Source organism: Macaca fascicularis, chromosome 5 (genome assembly GCF_037993035.2).
Source record: "Macaca fascicularis isolate 582-1 chromosome 5, T2T-MFA8v1.1".
In the NCBI taxonomy this organism is placed as follows: Eukaryota; Metazoa; Chordata; class Mammalia; order Primates; family Cercopithecidae; genus Macaca; species Macaca fascicularis.
Genome location: NC_088379.1, coordinates 66,006,173 through 66,031,331, shown reverse-complemented (window position 1 = coordinate 66,031,331; position 25,159 = coordinate 66,006,173). Strand labels below are relative to the sequence as shown.

Here is a 25,159-nt window from a genome sequence, read left to right as displayed (position 1 = left end):
AAGCTGTAGTTTTCTCTCCAGAGTTCCTTTTATGTATCAAGCATCTTTTCGCTTGTGCATTTGCTAAATTTTGTTTTCATTTTTCTCAGTTATTTACGAAATATGGATTTAGTGAGATCAAGGGATAGACAAAAAATTCTTCACATTATTAAAATAGAGGGCGTATTATCCATAGAGCATACTCAGTATGAGTATTTTCTTAGTTGAATTTGGAAACATTGTTATTTTACGGCAGTTAATTGCCACAAACTCCATAGACTATACAGCCTAGAGAGGAATGTTCTAAACCTCTGTCCAAATCCTAACCCCTCTAAAATTTCCCTTTATAGAGAGGCACTTCACAACCTGTACCACATAAATAGGATGAAGGAGAACTACTCATGGTCTTGTCAGGTTGGTGGAGTGGTTGGTGGGGTTGGTGACTGACTCCTCCAAATGTCGGAATGCTTTTGAAGCCAAAGAGAAAAACAGATCCATTTGTTTTTTTTTTTTTCGTTTTAACTACAGGAGGGAAAGTTGATCTTATGGGCAAGGGGCTCTGTGCTCTATGTACTATATAGTATAAAACTGTAATTGCTAATATGCCCCTTTTGGAGAAAAACTCACCAAAGCATGCTAAGTATAGACCTGTGTTGTGGTTTCTCGCCTTTGATTTTTTGGCATTCTTGTGCCTTAGGCTGCAGGTATTTTAAATATTTGTACATTATTATGCAAAGAGAAAGTGATAAGAAACCTACATAATGTGTTATATGAGGTCAGAAAAGGCAGAGATTAATTTAGAAGCTGATGATGACGAGAAAATATTTTAGTATTTTTCCTGAAGATTTTTCCTTAATAATTGAGGCTCTGAAAATGGAGGTTCTAAAAGAAGGACAACTTAAGTGTAAATCCTGCTTTGTTTGTATGTAAACATGCTCCAACATTTGTGTTAATATTCCCAGATGGAGAGATTCATGACCCTACCCTTCTTCATATGACTTCTTGTGTAGTCTATCAATCACAGAGAAAAATATCCATAGATAAGTGGATCAAAGCATGGGTTTAAAAAGGCAAAGAGAAAGAAGAAGTGATTTACTGGGTCTGACACCCTGTTTAACATTTCAGGATCAAACCAATACCAAATTCCTAGGACATAGTAGGGAGTCCAGCAGACAGTGAATGAAGTGGCAAATGCAACTGTCATTTTTAGAGTCTTCAGCCGTGCTCTTGGTATATTGTTCTTGGACTGATTCAGTTGTAGTTCTATTGGATAGAGAAAAGAGCAGGTGTTTAAAGATCAGTTTTCTCACGAAACCGAAGTGGACAAAAAGGAAGACAGCATCACTAATTCAACTTAATCAATGGGAGAAAATTTCCAGTATTTTAAATAATAATAATTTGTTTGAAAAGCATGTTTTAATGAGAGTTTTCCACTATGTCACATAATGAATAGAAAATATTGAAGACGATAGTGCTCCTATTTCTGCCAAACTAATTTGGATTTGAAATATGGGATACTCAAAGTCTTAACATATAAATTTAAGAGAGTAGATGAGATTGAGCTCAGTTGAATTCTTTTTAAAAAATTTTTAAAAAAAATTTTAATAGGTTTTTTTGGTGGACTGATGGTGTTTGGCTACATGAATAAGTTCTTCGGTGTGAGTTCTGAGATCTCAGTGTATGCTGTACCAAATGTGTAGTCTTTTATCCCTTGCCACCCCCCACCCTTTCCCCCTAGTTTCCAAAGTCCAGTGTATCATTGTTATGCCTTTTTGTCATCATAGCTTAGCTTCCACATATGAATGAGAACATATGATGTTTGGTTTTCTATTCCTGAGTTACTTCACTTAGAATAATTGTCTCCAATTCCATCCAGGTTGCTGCAAATGCCATTATTTCATTCCTTTTTTATCACTGAGCAGTATTCCATAGCATATATATAACACATATTTTTATCCACTCATTGATTGATGGGCATTTGGGCTGGTTCTGTATTTTTGCAATTGCAAACTATGCTGCTATAAACATTCCTGTGCAAGTATCTTTTTCATATAATGCCTTCTGCCCCCCACACCCCCAGATAGATACCTAGTAGTGAGAATGCTGGATCAAACAATGGTTCTACTTTTAGTTCTTTAAGGAATCTCCACATTATTTTCCATGATGGTTGTACTAGTTAACATTCCCACCAACAGTGTAGAAGTGTTCCCTTTTCACTGCATCCCTGCAAACATCTATTATTTTTTGATTTTTTGATTATGGCCATTCTTGCAGGAGTGAGGTGGTATCACACTGTGGTTTTGATTTGCATTTCCCTGATCATTAGTGAGGTTGAGCATTTTCCCCTATGCTTCTTGTCCATTTGTATATCTTCTTTTGAGAATTGTCTATTCATGTCCTTAGCTCACTTTTCGATAGGATTGTTTGTTTTCTTCTTGCTGATTTGTTTGAATTCTCTGTAGATTCTGGGATTAGTCCTTTGTCAGAAGTACAGATTGTGAAGATTTTCTCCCACTCTGTGGGTCGTCTGTTAACTCTGCTGATTATTTCTTTTGCTGTGCAGAAGCTTTTTAGTTTAATTAAGTCCCATCTATTTATCTTTGTTTTTGTTGCATTTGCTTTTGGGCTGTTAGTCATGAACTCTTTGCCTAAGCCAATGTCTCGAAGGGTTTCCAATGTTATCTTCTAGAATCTTTACGGTTTCAGGTCTTAGATTTCAGTCTTTGATTCACGTTGAGTTGATTTTTGTATAGGGTGAGAGATGAGGATCTAGTTTCATTCTTCTACACATGGCTAGCCAATTATCCCAGCACCATTTGTTGAACAGGATGTCCTTTCCCCACTCTATGTTTTTGTTTGCTTTGTGAATTCTGACTTCAAAACAAAATTATGTTCACTGAGTATCTTTGCTACTAAGGACAGTAAGTATCATGTGTGGATGAAAGTGTACTACCCCAAATTATCTATCTCAACTGTGTGCTTGTTTCTATGATAGATTAAATAATTTCACTTTTCATATTAATAGAGCCTTTAAAGTTTATAGGTTACACTTGTGAAGAAATTTGCTGGAAATTAATGGAATTACTGACTTTTTACAGTCAGGCTGCCTACCTGAAATTTTGAACTTAGTTCTTAAAGGTAAAAAGGTGCAATTCTGAAGTGCTCAAAATCTGTTCTTGTATTTCATAATAGAGAACTTCTGTGTTAAGTAAGAAATACTCTTCACATACTATATTTTGTTTTTTGAGGGAAACAGATAATGCTATTCAGAAATAGTCATTTTGAAATTTCTTATTAATTGGTCACCAAAGAGTGGACATATAGAGGAAAACATTTACATGCATGGTGTTTTAATTATGAAATTATTTTTTGTCTAGAAATATTAAAGTAATTTATTAAATACAGACTGATTATGGATTTTTGGCAGACAAAACTAATTACTATTTACTCTGTGCCTTGCTAGAGGCTTTGCTCTTTTCACATACTATTCATTTTTTTTTTAGACAGAGTTTCGCTCTTGCTGCCCAGGCTGGAGTGCAATGATGCAATCTCGGCTCACTGCAACCTTTGCCTCCCGGGTTCAAGCGATTCTCCTGCCTCAACCTCCTGAGTAGCTGGGACTACAGGCATGTGCCACCACACCCGGCTAATTTTGTGTTTTTGTTAGAGACAGGTTTCATCGTATTGGGCAGGCTGGCCTCGAACTCCTGACCTCAGGCAATCCACCCGCCTCGGCCTCCCAAAGTACTGGGATTACAGGCATGAGCCACCGCACCTGGCCTTCACACACTATTCATTTAATCCTCAATATCTGTAAACTTTGGTGACACATCCATTTAAAATTCAGAAAATCATCTTGGCTTAGCAAGTGACTGAAAATGAAAAAATATCAAGACAACCACAACATGTCATGCTTTTTCTTCTTTTGAAACATCATCACAGTCGATAATTGGTTTACTGTTTATGACTTTTCTGCTAGACTGTAGTCTCCATGAAAGCAGGATACTTACTAGATTTTTCTTATTCATCATGGTATCCCCACCTAGCACAGTTTCCAGCAACGCTGAGTAGTCAGTATGTATTAATCAAATAAATAAAATAATAAATAAATGTGTTCATAATAGTTATGGCTTCCTGCCTCTGCTTTTTTGTTTTTCTGCTTATGTACTGCTAATATTTCTTCAGATTAACTCCTATTTGAGATTCACCTTCTTATTTTCCCTCTACCCTTCTTAGATATCGTTTATAAAATGGAATCTCTCAAGATAAGATTTTGAAGGCAAATTGTTTTTGCAGTATACTTTTTTGGAAATATTAAATACCATTTTGTGCTGGCAGGTGAAAACTGCCCAATTCCCTATTAGAAAGCATCACCATGAATATTTTCTTTTGAAAATACCTACTGAGACTATTCATGCTATAATAGTTAAGATGATTTCCCTGTTAAGTTGTACCAGATATAACTTATGTACTATGTCATTGATAACATGTGTTTTGGATGTCATGCCAACATAACAATGTTTATATTTCATAAATATATGTTTTATTTTTGGGAATGCACCATTTTACTAAAGCCAAAAAGGTACAAACACATGTGTGAAGTTTTGAATGAAATCATCAATTACATAGTCAATAATATTTCGCATATTAACATACACACAAATGTGCATAGTTTACGTTGTATAAATATAGGGGATTTGAATATAAAATGAAACAGCTCACTTTAGCTAGTTTATTGGATAGCATTTAACAGGTTGTACTTTTCTATAGTCTAGATATCACAATTTGTACTTGCTACCCAGCAGAAACCATTTGCCAATGCTTATCCTGGGTCTTAATGGAATAATCATTAATTCTTCTTTAATTTCATGATGCAAATGTAGAACAGCAGAAGATACTAAGTTACCTTATCTGTAAATTGAGGATGATAAAAGCATAATAAAAATGTTACCTTATGGGGTGATTGTGAATATTAAATGAGCTAATATATACAAACTGCTTAGAACAGTATCTGGCACATAGTTCATTGCCACTCTGTGTTGAGTATCACTGTTTAAAAACTGCCCACAAATAACACTAAATCTAAGGAATACATACTGTGGGGATCCTGATGAAGGACCCGTGTCAGGGTGAAGATGATTTTTGCATTGCAGATCAGCATGATGAGAAGAGGGATGATGAAGAGGCAGCTGAAGGTGAAAAAGTTATAAAATGCTTGATGCCACCATTGTGGAAAACTGCAGTGTGTTACACATTGAGAGAAAACTTTTGTCTGTCCGGAGCTGTCTGCTAGATGAATCATCCTGAAGATGTATAACTGTATGAGATAATAAAAAGCTATGTTACTTTTTTCCAAATGGTATTTGAAAGTTTTCTCTTTGGTACTCTGCTAGCCTTCTAGCATGTTACCTAAAGCAATTTCTAAGTTCCTTAGTAGTATATTTCTGATGTTTCTATGAAAAGTCATGTGACTATTTACTTAAAATATGTTTGGGTAAGTGTCAATAGATCTACAAGATTTTGGATTTTTTAGCAATTATTTCAACCTTGAAGAATAATCATCTTTCAAGGATTTAAATGTTGTTTGTATTTCAGTTTCCAGTACAATTATGCTGAGTAAACTTTTCGCAAGTGATTTTGCTCATAAGTTATATCTGCAGTAACTATAACTGTGTCTGGCACTTAGAATGTACCCCCCAAAATGCGTATTTAAATTTTATTTTAGAGACAGAAACCCTATTAAAATGACATTTTAAGAAATGGTCACAAGACATAAAGAGACAGTTGCTCAAAGAAAGATGGAACATGTCAAAACAAAAAGCAAACAAAAAAACAATCCAGGAACCAGCTGAAAAGAGCTTCCACTGGCCAAATCTGGGGCAGTTTAAGCATTAAAATACAAAAAAGAAACTGATCTAAAAGAATGATAAACTATTGAATAAAGTAAGGATCCATGAGCCCATACTTGTAAAAATTACAAAATAACAAAAACAACAAATAAATGGGTGAAAAAATCCTCTTCCATAATGTAGAATGCCAACTAATAAGTGAAAAGGAATAAACAGAATTAGTGATTAACATTTGGTAATCACTATAATAAGTGATTACAGCAAGAATCATCAATAGCTGGTAAAAATAGTGGATGGAACTTTGAGGAGAACAGGATATTTACAAAATCTCAAAGTATCAGTCTGCAGGATACTTATTCATTATAAGGAATAAAATAATAACTCTATAGAAGAGAAATATCTAGATAAGTATGTTAACATTGCCAATAATAGGACCCATTGACAATGTCTGTCTCCTTATGTAATGCATTGAGAACTTAGCATCACTAATTTGGTATTTTTGCTTAAAGTGTATAACCTGAATCTAACCTTGAGAGGACAAATCCCAACTGAGAGACATTTTACAAAATGACTGGTTTGCACTCTCCAAAAATGTCAATATCATGAAACACAAAAAAAGACTGAGAAATGGTTCCAGCTATAAGAATACTAAAGAGGTATGCAACTAAATCCACCACATAATCTTGGATTTTCTTTTGTTAAAAGGGCAAAAATTAAACTGGGACAACTTATGGGCTCTGAATAGAACATATAAATTAAATAGGGGTAATATATCAATGTTAAATTTATTTTTTATTTTGACAATCATTACTGCGGCTGTGTGTGAGAGGCCTTAAACACACTTCGAAGTATTCGGGGTAAAGAAAAATCATGTCTACAACTTACTTTTAAGCAATTGGGAAAATGTAGATAAGATAAAATAAATAAGCAAATGTAAAATGTTAATATTTGAGAAAATCTGGGTGAAGGTACCCAAGAAATCTGTATGATTCTTGTAACCTTTCTTTGAGTGTCAAATTATTTTTAAAAAGCCTTTATCCTACAACTTTTAAAAACACAAACTGAATCAACAATTAAGAAAATGTTGCAAGTAGTTTTCAAAAATAAATTCTAATGGACATTTACTCATTATTTCTCTATTTAGTAAACACTTCTTACCTAGTTATTTATAAGCTTTTTCCCTGAGAAATTTCATTTTACTGTGAAACATTATTAAAATGAAATGAAAAGAGAGTGTAAGCATTTTTAAATTGATAGAAAGTAAATTCAAACAAAAATGTTACAATTTTTTTATTTTAAGCAAATGAGGGGTTCTATTATTTTTTGTTTTTGATTGAATTAGAAAATTTTAATTTTAATTACAGTATTAAGAAACATGATTCTTTTCTAAGCTACCAACAAAAAAACACTATAAAATATTTTTAAGATACTTTATTTTCTTAAAAAAAGACATACTCTGCTCCCATTCCCATCACCTCAAAAGGGAACGAAACCTTGGCCCTGTTAAATAAGTTGAAAAGTTGATTTCAGTTTCAGATCTTTTTTAATCTTCAAGGGGAAAAAATGATTTTAAATTAATCCACTAGAGGGCGTCTAATAATTTTACAATCATCCTGCAGTCAAGAAACCCCGACAAGTGCATTCAGCTAAGTTTATCTTATGATTCAGACTTTTTTTCCCACATTACAAAGTGAACTTTTCAGTTTTCTGTAATTCTTTGCAAGCTGACCTTATTTAAAGTTCAGCTTTGAATTAGATCCAACAGAGGCTGTCAGTTAAAGTCTTTGGAATGGTTACTTCACGTAGAACCCGAGAATTTCTTTAAGGTTTTAGCTACTTCTCTCTGTACCATCCCAGTTGGACTTGGAACCGGATGACCTGAATTTTACTTTTTCTATGCTCTGGGCCACATTTTCATCTTAATATTTCATGTTTTAAAGGCATAATGATATCACTGACTGGCTGATGAAATCACAAGCGTAGGTAGTATGCTACATGAGAAGCAAGTTTTTCGCTAGCACCACAAAGGTCTCTGGCCCAATGAGTGGAGTTTGACAGTAGTTCTTGTCACAAGTATAATGTTGTTGCATGCCAGTTTTGAGGAGAGATGAACACATTTGAAAAACAGTGTGTTTTTTTTTCTGTGTTTGTCTATATTTCTTGCTCAGGCCTCTCGGGCGTTACTTGTTCTTTCCGTTTTCACACCAACTTGGTGAGTTCTGCTATAAGATTCTAAAAAGATGGGTTGTGTGTGGTCCAAATTGGTTCATTTGTAACTGGAAAAAAAATTTATAGTTTAAAAAATATGTTTAAAAAAAAGCCCTGATGAAACTTTCAATTAGCAATGACTTTGAAACATAGTACTATGATTGAGTTAATGGCTATCTTATTTAACACATGCTTATTTTTTAAGCAATTCTTTGGTAAAACTAACTATAGCTGGCATTCTCTGTCATAAAAGATAAAGCAGTTATATCCTTCAATCAAGGAATTTAATATTTGGTAGTGGAGATATAAAATGTATGTGATCCAGGTAATACAAGATAGACCGGTAAATTTTAAGAAAGGTATAATAAAGTGTACAAAAATTCAGAATCTTACTTGCCCATAAATTAACTTGCTATTGTCTTAGTTCCATTTATTTTGTGCTCCAAGACCATGTTCATTTGAATGATTAATATAGAGATCCACTTTGCTTTTAGTTGTTCATTTGTTCTTGGATTTTATTTCTTTAATTTTGGTATGTTTCTCCTCTCTTGTCCCTGACCCTGGTTCTCATCAGCGTTTGTTTTATTTTGCCATAAACAAGAACATTCTGTTCTCATTTTTTTTTCACAGTCAATTGCAGTTGTTCATTTCTTCTTGGAATATTATCTTTAACACTCACCTTACCCACACTAATTATACCCTTACCTAGTGTTATCCAAAGATAATTATCTTCAGATGTGTGCTTCAGTTTCCTCATCTATATATGGAAAAAATAGTAATATCTACCTCTAAGGCCTATCATGACAATAAATGAGTTAATACATGCAAAGCACCTGGAATAGTGCCTGGAGCACAGCACTGTATAAATCCTAACCATTATTATAATTAAAACTTGAAGTTCACAATTTTTATATGTATCCACATGCATTTATATATTTATAAATGTGTATCATACATATTTTTCTTGATGTCTTTTAAGCATCAGTTTTCACTTCAAGCTTTTTCTGCCTTTTTCTTCCCCAGCCTCCTACAGGTAAAAAGGAAATAGACAATATTGCAGTGTTCAGTGGGCAGAGGTGGGTAGAGTGTAGCAGTTAAAAGAGCTAGCTATGGATATGGCCATATATGGATAACTAGATATACTGATATACTGAGATGTCCACTTATTAAACAGTAATCTTGGGCATGTTATATAATATTGGAGGTTTAGTTTCTTCATATGTAAAATAAAGGTAAAGATTGTACATAATTTATGTGATTGTTGGAAGCATTATATGAAATATTGCATGTAAAAGCTTATTTATGGATTTATTCACTGCCTGTTCTGTGAACCTAGCATGTAAAAGCTTTTAGCCAAATTCCTGGCACATATTTATGTCCTCAAGCATTATTTATCATCATCAACATTATTGCTGTTGTTATTTCTGCTAGTAGGACGGTACTATGTTGTAGCACAATGTTTGGCATATTGTACCTGTGTAATAATATTTATTGAATTTAAACTGTTTGCCAATGTCAGTAGTGCATTCTACACCAGTAAATTCTCTATGCATTAAGGCAAGCCTCCACACATCTTCAGACAGCATATCTTTACACTAAGGATGAAGGAGAGGCCCACATTTCTTGCCCGCAGGCCTGGGTTAACCACGTAATTTAAAAGCTGTCAATATGTGATGCTCTATATTAGCACAGATAAACTAGTGTTAAGCTTAACACAGATAAGCTATGAACTCTTTCTGCAAATAACCTGCTACTCTGGAATTCTTGTGGTATTAAGTGACTCTTATTAGAAACCATGTGATTTATAAGTAGATATGGGCACATCTAATTTAGGAAATGTCTTCTCTTCCATTTATATTTACCAACCTAACCACAGATGGCCTTAAAACCAAAGCTATCCCAGGGTGTTTGTTGCTTTTTCATTTCCTCCTTCCCTCCTTTTGTTTTTTCTTTTCTACCTTTCCTCCTTTTTCCTCCCCTTCCCTTCTCTCTCTCCCTTCCCTTCTCTCCCTCCCTTCCCTTCTCTTCTTCCCTTCCCTTCTCTCCCTCCCTTCCCTTCTCTCCCTCCCTTCCCTTCTCTTCCTTCCCTTTCCTTCCCTTCCCTTCCCTTCCCTTCCTTTGCCTTCTCTTCCTTTCCCTTCTTTCTTTCCCTCTTTCCCCACTTTTATATACGATACCTCCAAGACTTGAATTACTGTGCTCTGGCATGTATAGTTTTGCAGAGTACAATAGCTTTGTGACCAGGGAGTAGTTTGACCAAATTTAGTAATCAGTCAGAATGCATGCTATAATTTTGAAATATTTGAAATAATCCACTTTTATACAAGCATTTCTTTTTTGCAGTTTCTTAAAGGACCAACAATTCCATACTCATATTTCTGTACTCTTTCTTTCCTGACTTCAAAAACTCTTTTATGAAGGTAAGAAGAAAGGATGGGCTTAGGAAGAAAGGAAAAGAAGAAAAATAAACATTAAATTAGTAATTAAAATTAAGGTGTAAAGTCTTAGGTGATTTTATAAATTGTATGACTTATTCTTTACAGTTACTCTTTTAAATGTAAGTAATTTGCTGAAAGTCACATAGCTGGTAGGCAGTATTACTGAGATTTGAGCCCAACTCCATTTGAATCTCACACTCATGCCACTTTTACTATCCCCATTGCCTTTTGAACTTTGTTGCAAGGAGATACGAAGTCTTTAGTAACTGTGACTGGGAGCTAGTGAATAACCAAGTGGAGGACTGGTCCTCCTTTACCTCTATTTTAACCAGAGCAGCTCCACTTATTTCTGTGTCATTCATGATGATTTTTTGTACAGGATTTTTTTATGTACAGGATTTTTGTACTATATTTCATTAAAAAATTTTTGATAGACACATAATAATTGTACATATTTATGGGGTACATTGTGATATAGAATTTTTAAAAAGAATTCTATTACTAGCATAAAATTTGAAAGTTTCTATGCCACACTATTCTAAAACTTCTGAGAATGCACCACCAAATTATCACATGTGGTGACAACATGTTTGTTAAGATTTTTTTTCAACTGAGATATGAATTACTCAAGTAATAGAAAATTAGTATGTCCACCAAAGGATGAAAATTAAAGTTACCCTTTTCATATAAATTAGGTACAATAGGATGTGCCTTTGTCAATGGGCTTATCCACAGACCATGGTGAAGCATGAGACACACTCATCATGTGTCACAGTCTAGAAATAAAAAGCCCTCTTTCTCATATTCCTCATCAAATATATGTAACATTGGTTATGGGATTGAAATCTCTTTTATTCAGAGAGATTGCAGAGAGCCATAATAAAAGAAAAGAATATGACAACATGAGTCCAACAGAGTACGTGACACTGGGAATGCCAATGGATCCTTTCAAATCAGTGCTTTTTGAACAGGATATGCTCAGCAGTGAGTTTCAATCAACAGTAAAAAATGAAATGTAACAGAATAGAATATTGATTTCATCAAAATTTTTTCTCAGTTATATGTGTGAGAGAAAGAGAGACAGAGACACACATTTTCAATGTAGTGTGTGTTTCTTACTTTGGATTATTGGAAAAGGATTTTAACACCATTGTCTTCAAAGGTTTAGACCTTAGCTCTCTGATGTGAAGTAGGGATAATAACACAGCTCCTATTTACCTCATAGAGTTAATGTAAATATCAAATAACATTACTTATGTGAGGTTATTCAGGAAGCTTCAGCAAAGTGCTTTAAAGTGTTGTTGAAAATAAGGATGAGTCATGTGTTTTACAAAATAAAATAACATCATTTTCTGTGGCTCATGTTCACATAAATCTCTCTAGTAATGTATTTGAGATCAGACTATTACATGAAATTCCTAAATAATTCAAAGTTAAGGTCCTATTTTCTTTTTGCTACATCAAGTTAGATAAATATTTGGCATTATCTTTCTATTATTGCTGTTAATATTTAGATGAAAAGAATTGGATTGATAAAGTAATATTTCATTTATAGCCTCTAGGAGACTTCTTCTAAGAAGAATCAAATCGTGAGTTTGCCCTTCAGTTATTATTGCAAATAGGATTATTTCTACTTTGGTTTGGATTTTAATCCACATCAGCATCTCAAATTACCAACTACTTTCCACATAGTTGTACTTAGACAGATCTTATATTGCCAACAGTCATGTCCTAAAGCAAATGATTTTACTTCTCATAGCCTGCCTTCCCTCTCCCTTCTGCAAACAAATAGGTAGACAAACAAACACTCCCCTTCTCAACCGGATAATGTCAATGGTTTTACTATTTAAACTCCTTGGCTAAGAAAACTGGAACTTTATTTCCCCCGCTCTATTATTAACTCTCTCAATCCAATTTGTTGTCAAGTTTTGTATTTTGTTTGAAATGTCTCTTTTACTATCAATTATCTTTGATACCACCCTAGCCCCCTGATGATCTCATTGACAGATGATTTTTAAAAAGTCTTTGTTTTACTCCACTCCATTTGGGCCATTTGAGCCTACATAAATTTTCCCAAAAACTTTTTTTTTTTTCTTTTTTGAGACAGGGTCTCATTCTGTCACTGAGATTGGAGTGCAGTTGCAGTGGTGCATCATGGCTCTCTGCAACTTCTGCCTCCTAGGCTCAAGCGATTCTCCCACCTCAGCCTCCCGAGTAGCTGAGACCACAGGTACATGCCATTATGACCAGCATTAATTTTTTTATTTTTTATTTATTTATTTTTATTTTTTTATAATTTGTTGATATGGGGCCTCCCCAGCCCAGTCTGGTCTCGAACTGCTGGGCTCAAGTGATCCTCCCACCTCAACCTCCCTCCCAACCTCCCAAGTAGCTGGGACCACAGGTGCAAAAGTATAAAGAAAGAATGTGGAAAATTTTAAGAGCATAAGCCTTAGCTAAATCACCTCATTTCAGGTGATATGTTTGCTAAAGTTTTTCTTATATATTCCATCACTGTGAAAGAAATCATAAATTTTTTTTCAGAAAATGAAAACATTTTAGTTTTTCCCATTATTCTTATCATGACACACACACATTTTCAAAAGAAATATTAAAGTGAGAAATTGATGGGATAAAACAGTTATCCAGCTTTCTAGTGTCTTGTGCTATGTAGTGAATTCTGCATGGCAGTTTTTTGTTGTTGTTGTTTTTTGACCATCTGGTCAGTTTAAAAAGTCTAGATAAATTTCCATTTTCAGAGGCAAGTTTTGGAGGATCCTAGTTAATTCTGATTTATTTCTTGACACATCCTTGTATCCTGGGTTTAGCATGTAGTACATTTACATGCAAGAGAAAACTTGTTCATCTGCTATTAACGTTCTTTGTTATTTTCAAGAATTTGTCCCTTTTTTCAGGGATCTGATTGTTAAAATGGTAGGTTCAGTAGGTCAGTTAACCGGTCTGCCTCTGATGAAGGCAACCTGGGAAGATACTGCCCTCTGTGGGGAGGGCCTGTGCCTACTCTGTCAGCCATATGGCTTTCTCAATAAGCTGCCTCCAGCAAAACTCAAGCTAACTTTAGGGAAATATTTGGATTTCCATACATCCAAGTTGTCTTACTTTTCTTCTATATTCAGTACCATTTAGCTGCAAACTGCAGAGCAACATACTAATCAAGAATAATTCTCTCTAAGCTGCAGTGACAGAATTCTTAAAATTTCCATTCAAGAAACCTTAAATAAGAAACATTATAAATATTTTCTATCTAGGCAAATTTCATAATTCCTAAAAATTATCTCAACTAAACGTTAAAGCCATGTCAACCAGAACAAAAAGAAAAATAGAAGAATAGAATGGAGATAAGGTCAAGTTTGAGAATCGCAATTTTTGGGGGGAAGCATTTGCTACATAATAGATATTATGTGATCCACTTTATTTATTTATTCATCACAAAAGCAGTATTAAGTAAGCATTAACCCCCATGTTACATTTTATCAGTAAAGGAACTGAAACCAGAGAGGTTAAGAAATTTGCCCAAGGTAACAGAACAGAGCCAGAATTAAACTTCGCTCTCTGACTTCCAGAGCCCAAGCTCTTAAAGGTAATATAGTACTTCCTTTGATAAGACCTTATATCAAATTTAGATAGGAAATCTATGATCACCATATCCAAATAAGTTTATGTATAATGGCTTACCTGTGGTCCTGCAAAGACACTACTGAGGATCCAGGCCAGGCCAACCATGGACTGTCCGAGCTTGCTGCTGCTTTTCAAAGCTAGGGGCCTCGTGATAGCCAGGGAGCGGTCCAGGCTGATCACCACCATCATGAAAGCTGGGGCATACATGGAGAAAAGCTTTAGATAACTGAGAACTTTGCAGAGGAACTCTCCAGCATACCATTGGACTGTAATGTTCCACATCCCATCCAGTGGCATGACAATCAGAGTCTCCAACAGGTTGGCTAAGGTCAGATGTTTTAAGAGCAGCTTCATTCTTGACAGCTTTTTCCCTTTCTCTTTCTTCTGTGTCCACTTCTGAAGTTTCAGCAGGAAAGAAGCATTAAAGGTCGCAGAGAGTAGAAAAAGGAAGAAAGTAACTGTCACTCGGATCTTTCCAGACAAGGTCAGAGTGGGGAGGTTGCCCTGCATCAGTGGGATGCTGTTGTTGATGACTGAACAGTGATTTTGATTCTGTTCAGGTGAGGCACTGTTTGCCATATTTTCCCAGGACAGAGCTTCAAGACTTGTGTCTGTGGCGCATCTGATATTTTATTGTAACCGAATCTAAAGTCCTGTTTTATTTCTGCCTTCTTTAGATGGAAACGTCACAGGTTTAGACGTATGTCAAATTTTGTCCCTGAGATACTTAATGAGAAAGATCAAGGTTAACTTGTTTTGTGTATTGGTAATCCAACAGAGGGCTAAAACAGAGCAGGCCAAACGCATTCTGAGGGCCACATGTAACTGTAGCACCTCAGCAGATGGCCTGGCTTTCATAACACTCTTCCTAAGTGAAGAAGGATACTCACAGCCTAATTTTGAATTTAAAAGACAGTCATGATATTATGATTAAATAACTTTAAAATTTTTTTCTAAGAACTATTTAGCGTTAGTGTTCTGTCCAATATACAGATGTAGAATGATAATGAAGAAAAATGCAAACAACTTGATCCAATTAAAATCCATTGTCTTAAGGAATTAACACATTTCTCAAAAACATTTCTTGGTTTTCCTTTTCAAACACACTGTTGAGCACTCCAACACTGGACAAATACACTCATTTAAAATTATTCTACAACAAATTAAAACTTTACATTAGAATCAATCCAATTGGCTGCATTCAAATTTATTAATCAATCTTACTGCTCAGATCCATGCTTAAGTTAGAGTAAAACGGTTAATCAGTTTTTAAATTATTGCCTTGGTTTTTATAATTATCTAAATATTATACTTGCTGTTCTTACACATTAATGCATAGGGGAACTAGCTATTGAAGAGAAGACTGTGTAACTGCCGTAAGTGCATTTATATGTGTTTATATTAGTGTAATATGAATATGTTCCTTTATAGGTTATCTGATCATTTCAAATTGGGACCACTTAGGAACTTTTTCTGTGTTGCTTTTTTAACTTTCATGGTGAGTGCTGGACAGTTATTTATTAATACTTGTAAGACTTACATTGGAATTTATTAAATCACCAGCTTGATTTGTCTAATGCCAACAAGTTTGCTTCTGCGGCAGCCAAAGCAGGTACAATGTTAAGGATCAAAGTGACTATTTTGACTTAGATGGTGCATTCTTATTGGTTCATTTATTATATCTGTTTATTCTGTCTTAAATATTTATTTATTTAATAAATAGTTACTAAATATTTGCTATATACATTATCTTAGCCTTTGCTGGTGATAAAAAGTGAACACAACATCATCCAGCCCCTTTAAAGAGCTTGTTACCACAGAAGGTTAGATAAGTGTTTTAGACATATCTTACGTATCTCCTCAGCTTCCCTGTGTACTGACTGTCTCCTGAACCTTGAGCAGCTTAGACCAGTCCTGTACCTGAGCTCCTTTTTGACTGTCACTATATGTCCAGGATTACCAGCTTCTCTCACTACTTCCAGGCTTGAAATATTTATATCCTCTATTTATACAGCATATGAAAGAAAGAGATTTTCTCACACCTGAGATTTGTGACCATAAAATTTTTACCTATGTCAAAACTAAGTTCTGACTCATCTAGGAGAATTACAAAAAAACAAATTGTGCGTACTACATTAGTTATAATAAGTTCCTTATAACCAGTCTTGACTAAGATAATTTATTTTTCTGAAGAACTCAAAAGGCTTTGCATATACATCATGTCAGTTAATCTGATCAGGGCCACATGCCTGAAATGAACAAAACAGAGTAACCATTGGAAAGACATACGAATATGAAAAGTTTTTGTGAACCAGCAACCAAAAGAACAAAGGAAAGAACATTCATGTAAAAATTCGATTTTAGTGAAGTGTATTTTGCTCTTTGTCTTGTATATCTAGGGGAGAAAGATTAGAGCATAAAAGCTTCATTATTTGTCCCTTTCCCTCCCATTCCTTCCCCTCCCCTTCCCTTCCTCTTCCTTCCCTTTTCCTCCTTTTCTTCCTGTCTTTCTCCCTCCCTTTCTTTGTTAGTGATGGACTGATTGAATAGGGAAGAGGCTGCAATGGAGCTGAATGGGTCTACAGCATAAAGGGTAATAAGTGACTGGGGAATGAATGGGGTATGAGGACAGGGAGGGCATGCTTAGAAGCTGGAGCAGCACACTTAAATATGAAGATAATGTGAGAAAGTTCAAAGGGTATGTGAGAGCAAAAGTGTAGATAATGAGGCAGTCTTCAAATCTGGAGAGCCTATATTCCAAGAAAAAGAGTTTAGGCTTTACCTATATAAAGAATGGAGTAATATAGGGTAGGTATGGCCAGATTTATGCTTCACAAAGCTTACTGTGTAGCATACAGAGAATGCCTTGAAGGGATTTGGTGAATAGTGGGCAATCAAAATTCAGGTGACTTAGTCTATTTGGAAAACCCTTGCTAACTACACAACATGAAACGTATAAAGCCCTAAAGTGCAGGGTGTGGCTATGAAAGTTGGTAGAGGAAGTAGAGGGTGAATGATGTTTGACACATTTGAGGAGCTCTAAGTTGTTGAATCTAAGTTGTTGGATGAGTCAACTACATAGATTTTGAAGTGTTGTCCATATTGATACTACTACTAATAGTTAACATTTATTGGGTACTTACTCTGTGTCAGGCGCTTTTCTAAGCATGTTACACATATTAACACATTTAGACTTTACCACAACCCTAGAAGTCAGTACTATTATTTTCATTTTATGGTTAAGGAAAGTGAAGCAGAGAGGTTTACATACCTGATCCATATTAGAGTTTGTCATGGGGGAGCGGTGGCTATCTAGGCCGGTGGTGCAGGGGCAAAAGAGTTTACCGTTGTAGGCAAAAGAAAGGCAAATTTGCTAGAGAAAGTAGGAAAATACGTTGCCAGGGAGACAATGGGCAGGATCAGTGGAAGGGAAGCTGACTTCAAAGAAACAAGGGCTTGCTGGATATTTTATAGGATGGTGTTTATGCTGTATGCTGAAGAGGGCTTTGTGCAGTACTGATAATGCCAAGGTTACAGTGCGCTAACTTGCAGGTGTCTGGTGATAGTTGGGCACAGGAATATTGAGAGTTATTTGTGCAGGAGGGCTATGTGTCCTTGTAGCTTATCTGCTTTTTCTTTTTGCTTTCCCCTGCTCCCACTAGCCTGACTCCTTTTCCCTAATTAGGATACCACAGAATTGTACTTATGTCTCATGCAGTCTGCCTTCAGAGCTCCTGTCTTTAACTGCCATGTAATGCTACCTTTCTGGTAGCAGTTGGGGTGGAAAGGTCTATGAGCCAGGTGCCATAGTCCTTAGCAAATGAAGGGCCATGTTAACAGGCCCTTTTGGTTGCAAGAAAGGGAGACTGTCTTAGATAATGAAGGTCTCTTTCATGATACACAAGACCTAGAAAGCCAACAGGAGCCCAGGCAGCTCTAAGGATGAGCAACTCCTGCTGATTATCACCTGAGTTGATTTTCAATTATAGTAACTTTTTTTTCTTCGTATTATTTTTCCCATCATCTTCTTGAAACTAACTAGCCAGTTTTTTGTTTGTTTGTTTGTTTGTTTTATTAAAAGTCCAACTTCTGAAGGGAAAGAGTGATGATAGTTTAGAAGTCACCCAGGGAGCAAGAAATATTTTTCATACCTTTACTCATGAGAATGAAATAATAGAGGAAGGCAGCTCTTTCAAATAAGAAGAATGGGCATGAAAATGTGTTTGGGAAAAAAATTTTGTTTTCGGTAAGGAGAGAAGATGGAAGTAGCACAATATCAGAAAAAAAAGAATTTTTTTTTTTTTTTTTTTAGTTTTTGAAAACATGACTTACTTTATTGAGCCAAGAATGATAGTGTCTATGACAACTGTGAAATGAGTAAAAGGGGAACTTTTAAAATTTAAGTTTAAATGGAAGCATTTGAGGAAGGACTGTGGATGAAGTAGTATGAGGAAATATTTACACAAAATTGCTGTGAAGGAGAGCAACAAATTCTAAAAGTCATACAAATTTTTCTAAATTATGCACAGCATTTAACATGGCAGATTCACTTTCATTATTCCAAGAGTGCATATTATTTGGAGAATCACACTGTAAAACATTGTTGCAATTTTTATTTCAGTATAGATGTGTTACAGGTAAATGATGGGAAATTATGGTTGAAAATTTATGTGAGATTTTGGAGAACAGATTAAGGAAATGCATATATAATATGAATCATCAACATATGAAATGAACAAAAAAGCAGGAGCATAATAAGTATGTTTATTTTTCAAAATGTATATTCACTAAATACTAAAAGTAGTAATCTTTTACTTTTAAGTGTAATTAGAAATATATAAAAAGATTTAAACTAGCAATGTAAGAATTATATTTATTTCAACAATTCAATTAACCATCTATTAAGCATTATGTACTACACACTGTACTTGTGGATACCAAAAATAAGGCTAGCCAAAGCTCATATTTGATATTTCCAAACATATTTTATAATTATATTGTATTTTTATAAGATTTTATTTATTTTATTTATTTATTTTTGAGATGGAGTCTTGCTCTGTCACCTAGGCTGGAGTGCAGTGGCATGATCTTGGCTCACTACAACCTCTGCCTCCTGGGTTCAAGCGATTCTTCTGCCTCAGCATCCCAAGTAGCTGGGACTATAGGTGCACGCCACTATGTGTGGCTAATTTTTGTATTTTTAGTAGAGACGGGGTTTCATCATATTTCCCAGGCTGGTCTCGAACTCCTGACCTTGTGATCCACCCGCCATGGCCTCCCAAAGTGCTGGGATTACAGGCATGAGCCACCGCGCCTGGCCAAGATATTTTTATTTACATAAACTTTATGTAGTTTGCTTATAGTAAAAAGAGTATACTTTTAATTTTGTTCTTTTGCCGATAATCTGTTGGCACACAGCATTTCTATTTCATGATGCAATTCAATTTTCAAATACAACATATCTTATTTCCACCTTGTTCAGAATTGGAAATTTGAAAGCTAGATCCCCAATAGTTATATTAATTAAGAATTTATGCCGGGTGCAGTGGTTCACACCTGTAATCCCAGCACTTTGCGAGGCCAAGGCTGGTGGATCACGAGGTCAGCAGTTCGAGACCAGCCTGCCCAACATGGTGAAACCCCGTCTCTACTAAAAATATAAAAATTAGCCATGTGTGGTGGTGTGTGCCTGTAATTCCAGCTACTCAGGAGGCTGAGGCAGGAGAATCACTTGAACCCCGGAGGCAGAGGTTGCAGTGAGTTGAGATCACACCATTGCACTCCAGCCTGGCTGACAGTAAAAGACTCTGTCTCAAAAAAAAAAAAAAAAAAAAAGAATTTACAATGCAAATGTATAATAATATAAATAAGATTTTAAAATACAATTTAGAAAAATACTATTATTAGTATTATCTGTTTCTCTAAGTTTCAGTAAGACTAAGCACAAATGAAATTGACATCCTGTTAATTTCTATGTAACATATTCATTTCTATTTTATTATTATTTCCTCTTTTCTTATTTTAGGACTTTTAAAATAAAATAGTTTTTTAAAAATGAAATTTTGTAAAAATAAATATTGTATTTTTAAAATGTTTAAGAAATCAGATTAAAACAAAGATGAAGCCTAGGCAATATAGGGAGAACCTATCTCTACAAAGAATTTAAAACAAATTAGTCAAGCATGGTGGCACCCACCTATAGTCCCAGGTATTCTGGAGGCTAAGGTAGGAGGATCCCTTGAGCCCGGGAGGTGAATATTGCAGTGAGCTGAGATTGAGCCACTCCAGTCTGGGTGACAGAGCGAGATCCTGTCTCACAAAACAAAAAAACACTGTTGAAGCCCAGAGATGCTGTAGTTATTTAATAAAGTCTTTGAAAAGTACTTTTATTCAGGTAAATCACTCACTTCCTTTATAGTTACTTTTACCTGAAATTTTTCCACTAATTGATTTGCTACAATGTATAATTTGGAAATTTATTAGCACTATTTTTTAAAGGTAGAAATGATCATAGGAATGGGAAGAATAAAAACCCCTTTCCCTCTGCTTATTTCTCCTTGTTTGTGATGCAGATATCACACATACAAGGCCTTTGTTTTAAGGTATAATTTCATAGATGGAGTATATGTCTATGATATAGTATTACTTGTATAGAATTTTTTCTTTACTAGATCGCCAAAGCATCCATAAAAACAAAGAAAAATCTTTTAAAGCAAGAGTCTTTGAATAGTTAAACTTGATTAACTGGCATTCTGCTAACTAGGGTTATGGTTAGTTACCTGAAAATGCACTTGCATTGCACTCCTGTGAGAAAGAGATAAAGAAAAAGGAAAAAAAAAATGTGGTAACAAGTGTTTTGTCAAATGTAAGAATATGTCCTAAAATTAGTATAGTTACACTTAAATGCTTAAACTACCTGCATTTAACTTTACCATACAATATAAGGAAACTTCCTGTTTGGAAAGATGAACTTTAGACAAGATATTCTGGAACAATAATGATTCATCTGGGTTTACTGTAGTGGATTTATTGAATTATTTCAAATTTCATTCATTTATTTAACAAATATTTATTAGAGTTTTAGGCAATGAGAAATAGAATAAGACAGAGCTCATACTCTCATGAAATTTATGTTTTATTAATATGCAAATTTTAAGAAATGTTGTTTAAAATATATGGGAAGGTAAGATGTTTCCATCTTAGAAAAATAATTAATTTCAATTTATATTAAAATCTCTACACAGCAAAGAGTTAAAGGGAATATAATAAGGATATCCTTTTTTCTGACATTTGAAAATGTATGTAGTATGGTTATTTATTTTTCTTAAAGTAAGAGGATTCTTGAAAATAAAGAATAAACTCTTTAGAAAAATTTTATTGGTCTCACATTGTTTACTCGTTGAAAATTCTTGTTGGTTAAAATTATTAAAGAAGCCATTCTCTTCCACTTAAACTGTGACATCTGAGAGGAAGTAAACAAATATGCCAAAAAGATTCTGAGCAATCTTAAGTGCATTTTCTAGCAGCATGAACAAAGGCAGTCTGCTCAGCAAAAGAACCCTGAAAAGCAGCCAAAGCAGCAGTCTGAGTAAAAGGGAGAGAACTCAGAGGTCGAAGTGAAAATGTTAGTAAAGGTAGCAAATCTCTTACTAGATGTTGAATTACCCGAAGAGGGAGTCTATAAGCCACAGCTGAGTACAATCACAAAGATGCCGAAAGAGATGCCAGATAGTTCATGTTAGTAGTCACAAATGCATGGGGTTTAAAAGGCGAAAAGAACCAGCTGAGAAGTGAAACTGAAGTTTATTAAAGTTTTACTAGCATATTGTCAGGATGTATTGATAGAGAAAATATATTGTCTATATTGTTTCAAGATGCAGCACCTGTAGTGATATTTGTATTCTATTTAATGGACCTGTTTAATAAACTTGGTAGTAATTAATTTGTATTCGGCATATTGAGTTTTTACTATTATTTTAAGGTTTTAAAATTTTAAAATATTTAATTGACAAATAGGATTTTATGTATTCTAAGTTTACAACATGATGATTTGATATACCTATACATTTGTAATGATTACAATCTAATTAACACATTCAACATAACTTGTGCTGTACATTAGATCCCCAGAACTAGTTCATCTTATAACGGTACTCTTTGATTAACATCTCCCTATTTCCCCCAACCCCAGCCCCTGGCACCCCCTGTTATATTTTTAGAATGAGGTTGACTTTTTTTCGATCATGAAGTATTTGTCATTCTTTGTCTAGGTTATTTTACTTAGCATAATGCCCTCCAGGTTCATCAATGTTGTCACAAATGGTAGGATTTACTTCTTTTCTATGGCTGAATAATGCTTTGTCTGTGTGTGTGTGTGTGTATGTATGTGTGTGTGTGTGTGTGTGTGTATCATCTTTAAAGAAATTCATTCATCCATTAATGGACACTTAGGTTGTTTCCATGTTTTAATTATTGTGAATAAATGCTGTAATCAACACTGGGATGGAGATATCTCGTGAGATACTGGTTTCACTCCCTTGGATATATACCCAGAAGTAGGATTGCTAGATCTTATAGTAGGTCTGTTTTTAATTTTTTGAGAAATCTTCATATTGTTTTCCATAATGACTGTACCAATTTACCTTCCTACCAACAGTGTACAAGGGTTCCCTTTTCTCCACACCCTCACCAATACTTGTCTTTTTGATAAAGGCCATCCTAAGAGGTGTAAGGTATTAGCTCATTGAGGTGTTATTTAATTGTGGTTTTAATTTGCACTCTCTGGTGATTAGTGATGTCGAGCATCTTTTCATGTACTTGTTGGCTGTTTCCATGTCTTCTTTGGAAAAACATCTATTCAGGTCATCTGCCAATAGTTAAATTGGATTATTGGGGTTTTTTTGTATTAAATTGTGTGAGTTCCATATATGTTTTGGATATATGATTATAATATCCTTAATAGGTATATGGTTTGGCAATATTTTCTCCCGTTTCATAGGTTGCCCTTTCATTTGTTCATTGTTTCTTTTGCTGTGCAGCAGTTTTTTAGTTTGATGCAGTACCAGTTGTTTTTGTTTGTTTGTTTGTTTTTGCTTTTGTTGCCTATTCTTTTGGTGTCATATGCAAAAAATCATCACCAAAATCAATGTTAAGGAGCTTTCCACCGTACATTTTCTTCTAAGAGTTTTACGGTTTCAGATTTTACATTTAAGTCTTTAATCCATTTTGAGTTAGTTTTTGCATATAAGATCAGGATCCAATGTCATTCTTTTGTGTGTGTTTTCATCATGAATTCTTGCCAGATACTTTTTATAGCATAAATGCTGAAATCTGAAGCTTTATGATGCAGGTGCCCAGGTGGGGAGACACTATTAATAGTAATAATGGTATCTCCTCATTGTTACTATGTTGGCTTGTAGAGAGGAAAAGGGAATCCATTATTATACAGCATGTCATCTTGCAGGTCACTTACACCCAACTTATTTGGAGGTACATTCTTAAAATGTATTAACATACCTGTCTTTGTGTTAAATTATTTTCTAAATTAAAAATAAAGTATTTTGTATGCTAATTAGATAAAAATAATACCTATTACCCAATGCAAAATATGCTACATTCTCAATCAATACACTGTTACTCAAAATAATATAATGTCACAACAAACAAAGATTTTATATTTGCATGTGTTTTTAACTTGTAAGTCACAGATTTTGCATACTATGCATATTGTGTTATCTTGGAAAAAAGCAACATAGCCTAGTGATTTAAGCTACCAGTACTCCTCTTTACCTATGTTTTTGTGTGTATGTAAACCATATATAATTCCTACAGGAAAAATAAGTATTTTTTTTTTCCTGGAACTGTCCCTCCTTTATCAGAGGAGCTGTCAATCAAAAGTCCATCACAGGAGTGACACCATGATCCAAACTTGTAATCAGAGGCATCCTTAGGACTTTTTAATTTTTATTTTTACTGTAGCCAGTGGGCAAGATTACTGTATTTTTGTCTGAGACTGGTAGCTTAGCACTAACAACAATCTAAGTCTAGAATCAGTGAACATGTCTTCACCACCTCATAGGGAAGTGTTTGCCAATGAATGAAGACTAAGGAGAGGAGAGTTGAGATGTGACTAGAGAGAAAGAGAGATACACTGTTTGACCTCCTGGATCCAGTCTCAGCTATGTCAAAGGATGTAGATCTCTAAAATTTTTAGTTAGATGAGCCAATAAATGTCTTCTTCTTACTTAGGCTAGTGTTGATTGAATTTCTGTCACTTGCAACCAAAGAATCCTGAACATTATGCCTATAGTTTTATTTTGTTTATGCTTAATTTCTAAAACATCAAAAAGTAAAAAGTTAAACATCAAAAAATATCTTACAAGTGTGTAATGATATACCAAATATTTTAAAAGCAATTAAATAACAAAACTACTGTAATGAGTCATCCATAAAGTTTATGATAAATGTTACATTTTAGAAGACTATGGAAGGTAGAGCTTTGGTTATAATCATGCCACATAACATAGTATAGATACTAAAACTGTGAGCTCTGGAATCCAATTGTCTGATTTTGAATCCCAGTTCAGTTCATTATAAATTTTCTGTTTTTGGCAAGTTACTGGACTTCTCTACCTCAGTTTCCCCAAGGTGATCATCATCACAGCGTTGTGGGGAGAGTTCAGTGTAATAATACATGTAAAATGTGCCTGGCACATAGTAAGGAATCCGCAAATATTATCTGCTATTAATGCAATTTTGAGGGGGTTTATGAAAAAAATTACATCAAAATGAAGGCAATTGGTGGTAGCTGTGGGATTGTCAGCAATGAAGAAGGGGAGGATAAACTACTGAAGAGACACTTGTGGACTACGATCTGGGAAAGGACTCTGATGAGATAATTTTCAGGTAAATGCCAACTGACTTGCTAATCTGGCATAACAGTGCCTTTATAAACATCTGTACCATCAGCTAGGGTTTCTATATGGGGAAAAAAGCGAGTGAAGTGGAAGCAAAATTTTCTATTATTTATTCTGGTTGATAATTTGC

The 25,159-nt window shown here is 34.6% G+C and overlaps 1 protein-coding gene and 1 non-coding gene across 3 annotated transcripts; one reads left to right on the top strand and one right to left on the bottom strand.

Moving 5' to 3' along the window:
- Positions 1-476: 476 nt before the first annotated feature.
- Positions 477-14,745, bottom strand: GNRHR (gonadotropin releasing hormone receptor). 2 transcript variants are annotated; one of them, XM_005555188.4, is made up of 3 exons: positions 14,171-14,745; positions 5,077-5,296; positions 477-1,242 (listed from the first exon to the last, which is right to left on the bottom strand). In XM_005555188.4, exons 1-3 carry the CDS (start codon positions 14,690-14,692, stop codon positions 998-1,000), a joined length of 987 nt encoding a protein of 328 aa, XP_005555245.1. In that variant the 5' UTR covers positions 14,693-14,745; the 3' UTR covers positions 477-997. The 2 variants fall into 2 exon arrangements, with proteins under 2 accessions (XP_005555245.1, XP_005555246.1); XM_005555189.5 differs by having other exon boundaries at positions 5,077-5,168.
- On the top strand, positions 7,753-7,903 carry LOC123573778 (small nucleolar RNA SNORA62/SNORA6 family). Its single transcript, XR_006698512.1, has one exon. It is a non-coding gene; the product is annotated as a small nucleolar RNA SNORA62/SNORA6 family (small nucleolar RNA).
- Positions 14,746-25,159: the final 10,414 nt, after the last annotated feature.

What these genes read in the sequence shown, in the direction of transcription:
- GNRHR (XM_005555188.4), bottom strand. Translation starts at nt 14,692, where the DNA reads ATGGCAAACAGTGCCTCACCTGAACAGAATCAAAATCACTGTTCAGTC. An exon ending in GTGTCTTTGCAGGACCACAG is followed by an intron (nt 5,297 to 14,170) that starts GTAAGCCATTAT and finishes TATCTCATACAG; the next exon opens with TTATACATCTTCAGGATGAT. An exon ending in CCTTCATCAGGATCCCCACA is followed by an intron (nt 1,243 to 5,076) that starts GTATGTATTCCT and finishes TCTATCCAATAG; the next exon opens with AACTACAACTGAATCAGTCC.